The sequence below is a fragment of the Diabrotica virgifera genome, chromosome 8 (genome assembly GCF_917563875.1).
Source record: "Diabrotica virgifera virgifera chromosome 8, PGI_DIABVI_V3a".
NCBI lineage: Eukaryota > Metazoa > Arthropoda > Insecta > Coleoptera > Chrysomelidae > Diabrotica > Diabrotica virgifera.
Genome location: NC_065450.1, coordinates 179,390,368 through 179,403,179, shown reverse-complemented (window position 1 = coordinate 179,403,179; position 12,812 = coordinate 179,390,368). Strand labels below are relative to the sequence as shown.

At 33.5% G+C, this 12,812-nt stretch overlaps 1 protein-coding gene and 1 long non-coding RNA gene across 11 annotated transcripts in view; one reads left to right on the top strand and one right to left on the bottom strand.

The window, feature by feature from the left end:
* Nucleotides 1-12,812, top strand: part of LOC114329870 (golgin subfamily A member 6-like protein 22) — a 482,825-nt gene that overhangs the window by 435,608 nt on the left and 34,405 nt on the right. For 9 of the 10 annotated variants that reach the window (XM_050658302.1, XM_050658300.1, XM_050658299.1 and 6 more), the window contains one exon: nucleotides 6,493-6,709. In XM_050658302.1, the coding sequence (XP_050514259.1) occupies nucleotides 6,493-6,709 (217 nt within the window). The remainder of the gene's footprint in view (nucleotides 1-6,492; nucleotides 6,710-12,812) is intronic. The other variant, XM_050658294.1, reaches the window with a different exon arrangement.
* Nucleotides 1-12,812, bottom strand: part of LOC126889743 (uncharacterized) — a 74,101-nt gene that overhangs the window by 47,955 nt on the left and 13,334 nt on the right. The window lies entirely within an intron of this gene.

Genomic DNA, 12,812 nt, shown 5'->3' with positions numbered 1-12,812 from the left:
AAAATAATGACTCAGACGAGAAGAAATATAGTCCAACAAAACATTATACATGAAGATGACATTGAAACGGTTGGAAAGTTTACATACCTGGGAGTAGAAATATATGCCGACGGATCAGAAGACGGAGAAATACGGAAAAGAATAACGCAGGCAAACAGAGCTTATTTTGCCCCCTCCCATATATTTCGGTCTAAAAGTGTCCACCGAAATACAAAGATGAGAATCTATAAAACTTTATTTCGACCAATAATATGCTATGGCAGTGAAGCCTGGGTCCTTAAAGAAACATCCAAAACAAACTCGACACATTCGAAAGGAAAGTACTGAGGAGAATACTAGGACCTGTGAGGGAAAATGGAATCTTCAGAAGTCGATACACCAACGAACTTTATCAACTTTATAAGGAAGCACCCCTGTCAGACTTCATTAGAATACAAAGATTGCAATGGGCCGGACATGTGATAAGAATGGGAGAGGATAGGCTACAAAAAAAGCACTGAATGCTGGAATGCAGGGAAAGAGGCCGATTGGAAAGCCAAGAAAACGCTGGGAAGACACAGTAAACAGCGACGCACAAGCCCTTTTAGGAGTCCGTGTATGGAAAAGAGTAGCCAGAGACAAGCAAGGCTGGAGACAAAAATAAAGGAGGTCAAGGCTCAATTTGGGCTGTAGTGCCGTAGAACAAGAAGAACACCGTTCAACTGTAGTTTGTGGATCAAAAACTTTTTGTAACCCATGCCTTATGACATCACATTATATATTGTTTTTTCCATAGTGTTACGAACGTTTCGTAAGATCGATCTAACATAAAAAAAGTCTCTTGCTGGAAAATGAAAAGTATTAAAGTTCGAGAATATTCGAGATGTCATGGAAAATGAAAGCAATGTCTAGTGAAATCTGGAACGTCAGAAAATATAATATATAGTATTTTTACTACAAAAGCGATATTACGTAGGTCAAAATTTTTGACGTAAGAGAACTGTCAAAACATTAGAATGTGACTTTTCATTATTGCCATGTTTATAATAAACATGACAATAATGAAAAGTCAAATTCTAATGTTTTGACAGTTCTCTTACGTCAAAAACTTTGACCTACGTAATATCGCTTTTGTAGTAAAAATACTATACATATAAACATAGGAAATTGATATTTTAGTGAACAGTTCTTTTGAAATTTTGAAGTTTACAGTTGTCATTGTGTAAAAGTTAAACAAGTATTGCAATACTGTTGGAGTAAGTTATTTCAAAGAAGTGTAACATTGGTGGCAGCAGTGGGGTATAGAAATATTGAGTAACTGTTAACGACGAAAACGAATTCTACTGAATTGTATAGAGAAAAAAATACCTCCGGACCCCAGCATTGTTTTTTAAAAATTAAAGAAGATGAAGGAAAACGTAGGTAATAGGAAAAAGAAGAGGAAGACAAAGATAGACAAGAAGATAAAGAGGAGAAGGAGAGGCAGAGAGAAGGAGAGGAAGGAGGTAAAAGTAGAAATCATAAATAGTTTATCATAAATTCATGAAAATTTTGAGTTAGAGCAATAAATGTCCATTCTGGAGTGTAATTCTCCGGGTAAACTCTGAATTGCATGAAAATTTGGATTTAGGTTCTACTTACCATCCATTTCAAAGTTAAACTTGTGCCGTTGGTTGCTTTTACTTGGGGGGTGACATTCACCTCTCCTCGGGTGAGGAGAAAACAACGCGCGTTTAAAATGCGTACAGAAATGGATAAATTAACTAATTCTAAGAAACTTTCATTCTATAGAGTTTTTGTACGTAAGTCAATAAGTTTCGAGTTATTTGCGATTGGAAATGTTTATTTTTCGGCAAGAAAATCACGTTTTCAGGCGGTTTTACGCAAATAACTCAAAAAGTAAATATTTTATCGAAAAAGATATTCTTAGCAAGAATGTAACTTAAAAAAGATGAAAAAAAGGTGTATTAATAACCTTTATAAACTCAGAAAAAGCTAAATTATAGCTCATGAAAATTACGTTCTTATTCGGCAAATTCCAAATCGACTATTTCAACGTGAAATATCCAAAAAATTAAGCAATTTTCGGAAAAAACTTGTAATAAAATTGTGTAAAGTGTTTCTAGAATCAAAACTAAATGAGTTACGCTCAAAATAAAGTTGGCCCCTTTTTTTTTGGTAAAAAGATCAGTAAAATCTTTCCCTATTAAACACCCTAAATAAAATTAATCGTTGCCGCTTTACCATTTACTTTATACAGGGTTGCGAAAAAGTCTGACAACACAGTAATTTCTCGGAAACCGCTAAAAGGATTTTTATAAATTTTAATGGGTAAGGGTCTTCTAATGCGGCCGACATTATAGTGGTAATTACAATGTTGCCAAATCTTCTGTTTTTCTGGAAATCTAATAAACTTTCTTTATTCAAATAAAACATCCTGTATATTTCTTATGTTTTGAAATCATTAAAAAATACTGATTATTTTTCATGTTATATTCCCTATACCCAAATGCCATAATTTCCGAGTTATTGGTACATTCATTAAAAAAAAATTTAAACAATTTATAAAAATCAACTTTTTCGGCCCACCTTGACATCATTTTAGGTTCTTTGGATCATTGGAAACAAAAATGGTCTTCTGTAACTTCTCTCTTAAGTTAATCGTTTTCGAGTTATAAACAATTTAAAACTGAAAAAAGAAAGAAAAATAACGATATTCAAGGTTTAAAAATACAAGTTGTAAAAATAAATTTTTGAAATAATAAAGAAGTCAAATTCAAGCTCAAACCTTCTTATATCAGCTACCTATAAGAGATTTTGGCGCGTTTTATTGTAAAACATTGTTTTTTTTTTAATTATTAATGAAGCGCATATGAGAGGACGGGCGATCTCACATCTAATAAACAATATTTTAAAATAAAACAAGACCAAATTGCTTATCGATATCTGACAAAATAAGGTATGAGCTTGAATAGCTACTATGAGCTACTTCGTAGTTTCAAAAATCTTAGATCGAGTCTTAGCTCAATAATTTTCAGCTTGTCATAATGGATTACCAAACTCCGTCTCCGTAAGAATAAAAAATTATGGTGAAACGTAAGAAAGGCGGTCCTATTTATAAGCTGAGCTGAGCTAAGTGGAGCTTAAGATTTGTTGGTGCAACCAGGCATAAAAATTGGAAACGACAAAGTAGGATTTGTTGATAAATACATATATTGTGGATACGAAATTACAGTAAGCAAGGACAACAAAACAAGCAACCAGACAAGCAGCATATTATGGAGCTCTTATGCCTGGTTACACTCATAAATCTTAAGCTCCAGCTTAGCGCAGCTCAGCTTGTAGATAAGGCCGTCAAGGCCGTTTCAAGTCTCGCTTCCGTTGCACCGTAAGTTTAGATTCTTATCTACGCTCTTCTCGGAAAAAGATGAAGAAAAATTGAGAATATCCGAAAGGAAAATCCTCAGACGGATTATGGGCCCGATAAGAATGAACAACGGAGATATGAGAAGAAGAATGAACCATGAACTAAGAGACATAATGAAGGGAGAAGATATAGTTATATTTATTAAAGCACAGAGGCTGAGATGGCTGGGACCCATAGAGAGAAGGAAAAACGACCTACTGATTAAGAAGATCACCAGATGGAAACCAGAAACTGAAAGACCAAGGGGAAGACCCAGAGAGAGATAGGAGGGCCAGGTCATGAGATATAACAAAGTTAGAAACTGGAGGGAACTATGCACATATCGAAATGAGTGAAAGAAAATTGTAACGAAAGCCAAGTCATAAAACAAACTTTGACAACATACAAGTGGAATGCGGAGTGATTCACCGCAATAAGCGAATCAGAGAATTCTAAATAAGAGCGGTAAACGTTCCACCCGGAATGAAAAGCTCTGATGATGATGATCTAAGCACGTCTTAACTGAGACGAAGTTTAAGATGCAATCCACGTAGCAATCCATTTAGTTGAGTCACTGAAGGTGGATATGAGCTATTACCTCCGATTTCGTTCAACCTCCATCGATTTGAATGAAAATTAGTGGGTGGTTAGAGGATATCTTAAGAAACAACTGTGACATGGTGCCAATTTGCGCTTTTACCCTTGGGGTGGATGCCACCCCTTCTCAGGTTGAAAATTGTATTAAAAATAACCACATAATTAGATAGGGGGACAAATTCTAAGCAAAATTTGTTATATAAAGTTATTAAAATAAATCAAAACTTTTTGAGTTATTAAAGATCAAAAATTTTAATTTTTTGTAAGAAAAGTGCATGTTTTTAACCGATTTTTCATAGATAACTCAAAAACTATAAATTTTGACAAAAAAGTTATAATTACTAAAATTGAAGCTAATAAAAAATGAAATAAACTTTTTACTAAACAGACCTTTTAATATTGACTAAAAGTGAGTTATAGGTAATTAAATGCATATTTTTCTCGGCGAGTACCCCAATCTAAGTATTCAAGCTTAAATTACGGGAAAATGATGAATTTTATAACATAAACTTATTAAACATTTGTGAAAGTACTTAGAAATATCTATCAAATGAGATAAAGAACAAGTTAATAGCATTAAAGTTTATGCTCCAAAAATTTTTCAAACTTTATCTTTTAAAAATTTTTCCAAAAAATGTTATTGTTTTTTTTTAATAACTCCGCCAATTTTTAAGATATGAGGTTCACCTCAAACGGTTTGAAAAGTAATTCTAAAGGCTATTAAAACTCAGTGAATTTAATCTTTTAAACCCCTTACTTTTTTAAAAATCAAAGATTAAATGGCCACGGTTACGTGGTTCTCGCAGCAAAATTTAAGCTTTAAACGTTTCTATCTCGGTTATTTTTCACCCTACAGAAATGGTGAAACAGGTAAAATATTTGATATAAAAAAAACTAAAATTTGGTTGTTGACCATTTTTTACGTATTTTGAGTATTTTTATAGCTATTATCAAAAGAAAATGAAAATGACGATAATTTTAAAAATTCAGATTTTTTTAAATTATATATTTTTTTCTCAAATACGCTTTCTAAACCGGTGACAATTGTTAAAATCATTACTTTTGCTAATACAAAAAAATCTTTGTAAGGATTACTATCAATTTTAATTTTTGTTGAAATGGCGTATGTTTTATTTTTCACTTTTTCCTAAAAAATTCGAAAGGGTTCTCTTAGTTTCATCATAACTTGCTTAATTTTGATGCTATTAACTTCTTCTGGAGCTCATTTGTTAGGTATTCTGAAGTACTTTGATAAGTGTTTAGCAGGTATATTTTATAAAATGTATCGTTTTCCCGTTATTTAAGCTTAAATACTTAGATTTGATTACTTATCGAAAAAATATACATCCAATTACCGATAACTCACTTTGAATTAACATTAGTTTAGAACTTTAAGTAAATAGTGTTTTAAATTTTTACTGTCTTCAATTTTGGTAAGAATAACTTTTTTGTAAAAGCTAATAATTTTTGAGTTATACATGAAAAACAGCTTTAAAACATGCATTTTTTTACGAAAAAATAAAGTCTCTTATCTTTAATAATTCAAAAAAATATTGATTTATGTTAATAACTTAATATAACAAATTTTGCTTAGAATTTATCCCTCTATCGATTTATGGTATTATTTTTAATAAAATAATTTTCACCACAGAAAAGGGGTGGCATCCACCCCCAGGGTAAAAGCGCAAGTTGGTATCATGTCACTTTTGTTCTTTGAGGTATTCTCTAACTACTCACCAATTTTTATGAAAATCTATTTAGGTTTAACGAAATCGGAGGTGAAAACCTTCAGTAACTGCACTAATTGTGGTAAGCTGAAAATTGATCTGACTCAATGGTGCAATGCGTATGTTTCGTAAGCTGAGCTTAAAGCACGTCGTATGCTTAAGATCTGTTGGTGCAACTATGCATTAAATACGTAATAAAGACAACAACTTACAGAATAATCTGAAGCGAAAGTTTGCGATCAGTTTGATCTGCCAGAAATAAACTATGGTGCGGAAACACTCTCCCTAACGAAAAAAGATGCATTAAAACTCAGACTCTACAAAGAACGATGGAGCGTTCAAAAACAAAAGCAAAGTTACTGAAGCTGTATAGAGAGCTTGCAGATTGAAATGCAACTGAGGTGGTCAGATGACAAGGTAGAAGATCATCAGCGAAAGGTGACAAAAAATTAGATCCAGACTGCAAAAGACCGTGCACTCTGTATACAAACAGGGGAAGTCTATGTCCTGCAGTGGATATAAAACTGGCCGGTGATGATAGTATATAGAACTTTAAATATTTGTTGTAAACATTTTGCGTTACGTGTTAGATATAGGCATATTTTTTTTCGTCTCTAAATGTATATAATATTTTCCATATAAATAAGTGTTATTAACTATGTATATTATGTTATAAGAAGATTTTTGATAACATTGAAAAATTTAACGCTTCAAACAAACTATTATAGTGTTGTATAAAAAACATCATTCTTAAATAATTTAATAAATTTATTTAATTTTCAGTGCCATTGAATCCTGCTCGTGCTACCCGCAAGTTTACTGCAAAGAGATTGGAAGATGATGAGGAAGCAGCAAAGGAAATGCAGAAACTTCGAGAGGCCAGAGCTGCAAGATTGGCGTTCATAAATGAGGAGGAAAAGATTGAAAGGTCGTCGGTAGCAGTGGATGATGCGGTAAAAGCCAAGAAGAAGAAAGAGGACGAGAGGTTAGCAGAAGAAAAGTGAGTGCTGTGTTCGCTAACCATTTTTTAAGTTTTATTGTAAGATTTGAAATAATATTTTAACCAATCATCTATAAAGGTACTGAAGCAGAGAGGGCAAAAATCCCAATATTTTCTTGGAATGGAAATAAGAATTGGGAATATGCCAAAACTTGTTAGAAACATAGAGAAGGAAAAGACAGTGTAGAGGCAGTGAAGACAGAGTTCGTATTCGTTACCTTCCTCTCTCCAAGTGATTCTTTTGCTGCGATAATTATGTTGTTTTTTAGTTTTTTCCAGCTTTTCTCGATGTTAGCGTTTTCTAATATTTTGCTTTCAGCAGTCTTTTCTGATATTCTTTTTCTCTATAATTATTCCGTGGATTCCGTATTTAGTCCTCTGATTGTCCTAGTTCCAGATTGATCTGATTTTTTTTGTGTTGGTGACGCTCTCTTGGTTGTGAAGTATTTCATGGTGATCCTCATTTTATATCTGCTCAGTTAAGACATATTACGTCGAAGACTACACCTTCTTTGGCCATGTTTTCTTTTGCTACTCCACTGTAGATTAGTACTTATATAATTACCTAATTTTGATTGTCTTTTCCATTTCTTTTTGATTTCCTGTAGAGAGCATAATATATGTCTATATGTTTCTCTTTCAGCACATCTTCCTAGTCCCTTCTTTTTCATAGTCCATTTTTGGATTTGTTAGTCTTGTTATTTTTTGCCGTGGTCGTCTTCAAATTATCAATCCGTTTCCAAGGCTTCATATTGTTTATTTGAGCATTAATCGTTTCCACGATTGGTAGTTTGCTAACCTTGCCAATCACCCTCCATATTTTATTCGGGCCTGGGACCAGCTATGGTAATCCACCCCAATTAGTGTTATTATTTACATCCCCAAGGCTATATTTGATCTCCTCTAATCATTAGTCTGTCTATCTATCTAATTAGCTTTCTTCGGCCCATCTTTGGACATAGGCCTTCCCAATCCTTTTTCATTCTTCTCTGTCTGTTGCTACAGTTATCCACCTAGAGCCCACGTGCTTCTTGATATCATCTGCCCATCTCATTTGGGTCCTTCCTCTGCTTCGTTTCTATTCCCACGGTCTCCAATTCATATGTAAGAATTTTGTTCCATCGGTCTTCTTTTTGTCTTATATTGTGTCCGGGAAATCAATTTTGCAACTTCTTGTCTAACATCCCTAAGTTTGGTTTTCTCTGTTATCCACTTGTTTCTCTTTATATCCATTAGTCGTTGTGCAAAATTTTGTCTTTCCATTGCTCTTTGCGTTTTTATGATTTTGTATATGTTTTCTTTTGGGAGCCATAAGTGAGGACAGGGAGTACGCATTGATTGTATACCTTGGCCTTAAGATGTTGTGGACATCTTTTGTTTTTAAGGCTGTAGCTTGGTTTGCCAAAAATCAGTCAGTAATGTGAAAGAATATTTATCGAAGCTCTGCACGAAACTGAAAAAGGTTAACTAAACCAGTATAGGCTAAACAACATCAGATTTGCAGATGACACCATAGTATTTGCGGATAACCCAAACAAAAACACCAGCAAGTCCTTCTGAACAAAATTACGTATTGCAGTCAACAATATGGGACTTAATATAAAAGTAAAAAAGACGAAGCTTATGCTTATGAGCAAGAAAAAGACAACAGAAGGTCAACCAAACTCCTGTAAAAAGAATAACGCAGTACAATTAATTAAGCACCATAATAAATAACGAATGGACCAACAACCAAGAAATAAAAGCACGCGAAATAAAATACTAGAACCATCTTAAACCGGATGGTGGCATTCTTTAAGAGCCACAACCTCTCTCTTTGTAAAAAAGTAGGAATGGTGCGAGGTTACTTCTTCTCTGTTTTTGTCTTCTTCTTCTTCTTTTTCTTTTATAGAGGCAGTACTGCCTGTTTTTCTTCTACGGTGCCTTACATTCTGCCCATAAGTTGTCATTCCATCTTGTCCTTGGGCGTCCTATACTTCTCCTGCCTAACGGTGACATGTCCCTGGCTATTTTTACTATCCTTGATTCAGACATCCTGCTTATGTGCTCATTCCACTCTTCCTTTCTGTTCTTTACCCAGGTATTCATATTGTCTACCCCACATATTATGCGTCTGATTTCCTCACTTCTTACCCTATCCTGTAGTCCTTTTCCAGCAATCCTTCTTAAGATCTTTATTTCGTTGGTTTCCAGATGTCTTCGTGTTTTGCTTGTATCTGGTCTTGTTTCGGCCGTATAAGTCATAACTGGCCTAATAACTGACTTATACAGTGTGTCCACGATTGGGGTGCCCAAGAGGAAAAACTTTTTTATTTTCAATTTTAGCGAAAAATGTCATTCTTGATAAAAAGTTTGGCTTGTTCTAAAACTGCATAGAAGAAAATAAAATTCAAGTTTTACAAATCCTGCTCAATTTTGTAGTCAATTTTATGTAAATCCCTATAAATTTTTGCACCAAGTTCGAAATCGAAACAATAATCTAGTGTTGCCAAGCAACAATGTAGCTTAGTAATTGTCAACTCTGATTAATAATGTGCGAATTCTCATTTTATTTTCGACAATGTTAAGCGTTCAAAAAAGAATTTATCTTGTGATCACTTTTATTGTTAAAATTATTGGATTAATAACTATTTCATCATCATCACGCAACCAAATTTGTCCACTATCGGACATAGGTCTCCTCAAGATGTCTCCACCCTTCTATGTTCTGTGCAGCTGCAATCCAGTTTGTCGCTATTCTTTTAACATCGTCGGTCCATCTGGTAAGAGGTCTTCCACGACTTCGTTTGTCCGCCCTTGGCCGCCACTCTAAGATCCTCCTTGTCCATCTGTTGTCTCTCTATCTTGCGACGTGTCCTGATCATTTCCACTTCAACTTCGTAATGCGTTTTATGATGTCTTCCACACCAGTTCTTCGCCGTAACTCATCATTTCGTATTCTGTCTCTCAAACTTAGGCCAAGCATGGATCTTTCCATTTTTCGTCGTGCTACTTGTAATTTTCTTATTGATGTTTTAGTCAATGTCAGTGTTTCAGCTCCATGAGTAAGCACCGGAAATACGCACTGGTTAAATGCTTTTCTTTTTAGCTTTATTGGGATGTTTTCCTTGAAGACGTCTCTTAGTTTGCCATACGCTGCCCATTCTGAAGCTATTCTTCTAGATAATTCGCATGTTTGGTTGTCTCTACTTATTTGTATTTCGTGGCTCAGATAGATGTATTTGTCAAATGTTTCGATATGGCATTCCTCTAGTTTCAATGGTCCGCTAGGTACTAAATTGGTCATCATTTTAGTTTTTCCAAAGTTTATTTCCAGCCCTACTTTTGAGAAACTCATTGTAGCTCTTGCAGAATTTCGTGGGCTTTCTTTAACCTTTAACTACACGCGCTGGCGTACTTTGTACGCCAGATATAAGAATTCTACTGGAAATATATTCAAAAATTAAATTTTTGACCTTGCTTATTTTTCTAACCTATCACTGGAATGTGCTTTACAATTTGGTTTTAGTTTCGTTATAATCGGCATTCTGGAAAGATCGTAATTTACATTTCATTATTTGTTGTTTCCGGTGGTGGACAATATAGCCCAGGATATATTACTATAAGTCGTAATATAAGTACATATTTTAATTATTTTTTAGTCATTATGGCAAAAAATATATTTTTATTTGTAAACAATACTTTTCTCCTGTAAAAAATCACATTTAAAAAATTTTTTTATTAGTAATTTTATTTACCATGGAATCCAGTTATTCCATGATTCCAGTTATAAATCCCAATTGGCTTACTGAAAAGGAACTCCAAGTATTCACTGATGCCGAATAAGGTTTATAACAAACAACTAAGTGTATTTTTTCAAAAAAAATTAAACAAATCCGCTGTTTTTAAGTGTATTTTCTTGTGGCGTACAAAGTACGCCACACGTGTAGTTATGTTATAACCTGATGCGCGGGTAGTTTTAAGTCGTCGGTTATTAGAACTATATCATCTGCGAATCGTAGGTGGTTCAGCCTTTCGCTATCGACATTTAATCCCTTGTTTTCCCATTCTAACATCTGGAATGCATGTTGTATAATAATAATTATTTAATTATTAAATAATTGGATGTTTCAAGAAGAACGACAAAGTCTGGTTTCATAATCCAAAGAAGCGAGAGGGTTGTTGTCCCAAGTTATTAATGTTACAATTTCGAACTTAGTGCAAAAATTTATAGGGATTTACATAAAATTGGTTACAAAATTAAGCATGATTTGAAAAACTTAAATTTTATTTCGTTTTATTATATATGGGGTTTTAGAACAAGCAAAACTTTTTATCAAGAATTACATTTTTCTCTTTTTTCTCTTGGGCACCCCAACCGTGGACACACTGTATATTCGGGCCTTTGTTTCCAATCTTAGGTGTTTGTTTTTCCAAATTGTGTTGCTTAGGCATCCAGCCGTTCTACTGGCTTTATTTATTTGGTCTTTTACCTCTTCTTCGATGTTGTTGTCGGCTGATAGATTAATTCACAGATATTTGAAAGTCATTACTTGTTGTATAATTTGATTGTCTAACTCTAACCTGCATCTTACTGGTTCTTTGGCAATTACTAAACTTGTTGTTTTTTTGGGCTCATATTTTTATATTCATTTCTTTCGCGTTAATGTTGCCCTCGTGCAATAATCTTTGTAGGCCGTCTTCGCACTCTGCTACTAACACGGTGTCATCAGCGTAACAGAGTATTTTTATCTCTTTATTGCCCATTTTGTACCCTCTTTTTTTCTTCACTTGTTTTATTATTGCATCCAATATTATGTTATACAGTAGAGGGCTTAGTGAATCTCCTTGCCTGATTCCTGTGTTTGTTTCTATGGGTTCTGTTATTATTCCATTGACTTTAATTTCTATTTTATTTCTTACATACCATATGTTTTCTATCAGTTTTATGATATCCAGTGGTAAATTTTTCTCATATAGTAGGTGTATCACATCTTTTAATTGGATTCTATCAAACGCTTTCTCTAGGTCTAGGAAACAGAAAAAGGCTGGTTTTTTATATTCTAATGATTTCTCCGCTATTTGTCTTATGACAAAAACTGCATCGTTACATGATCTTCCACTTCTAAATCTTTGTTGTTCATCCCTGTTTTTCGTTTGTTCTTTGTGATGATGTTAAATCGTGGAAGTTGATCGAAGATAGGTGCAGAAAATTGGAAGCATTTGAGATGTGGCTATTTCGGAGAATAAGTCAATTATCGTGGACTGACCGAGTCATAAATGAGGAGGTTCTTACCACCATTAAAGGATGTCGAAAGTTACAATATTTCGGAGACATTATGCGAAGTCCCTGAAACCTTCTATAATGTTTATTTTAATTAGTTACAGGGGTGAAAAAGAAAGAGAAAATTTAGTGTGATTATTAATTTCAAATATCTCATTGAAAAGAAACATTTCTTGTTTATTCTAAGGGACTTTTGACCCTCGGTAATAATGTAATATTTCATGCTGCATTTAAATTTTTCAAAAATATTTATTAGTTTTCTCAGGACTCGAAAAAAATGAATACATTTAAATGCATCCGTCCGAGGTTTTGCGCATACGCTACTAAATTATAATTTGATTTTACATTTAGTGCCATTTAAGGGGAAAGTCGAAAAATGTCGCCTGTCAAAATTTTCGATGTGTTTTAAATGTATTAATTTTTTTAGAATACTGAGAAAACTGTTAAGTATTTTTAAAAAATTTAAAAAGAAAATGAAAGATTACGATATTACCGAGGGCTGAAAGTCCCTTAGAATAAACAAAAAAGGTTTCTTTTAAATGAGATATTTGAAATTATTAATCACACTAAATTTTCTCTTTCTTTTTCAACCCTGTAATTAATTAAAATAAACATAGAAATTTTCAGTGACTTTCGGCTCTCAGTAATAATGTAATCTTTCATTCTGCGTTTAAGTTTTTCAAAAATACTATTTATTAGTTTTCCCAGGATTTAAAAAAATGAATAAATTTAAAACACATTGAACATTTTGACAGGCGACATTTTGCGCCTTTCCCCTTAAGACCATCGGTACATAATTCGCAAATTTTTTACTGCTATCCCTACTTTTTCTGTCTTTAC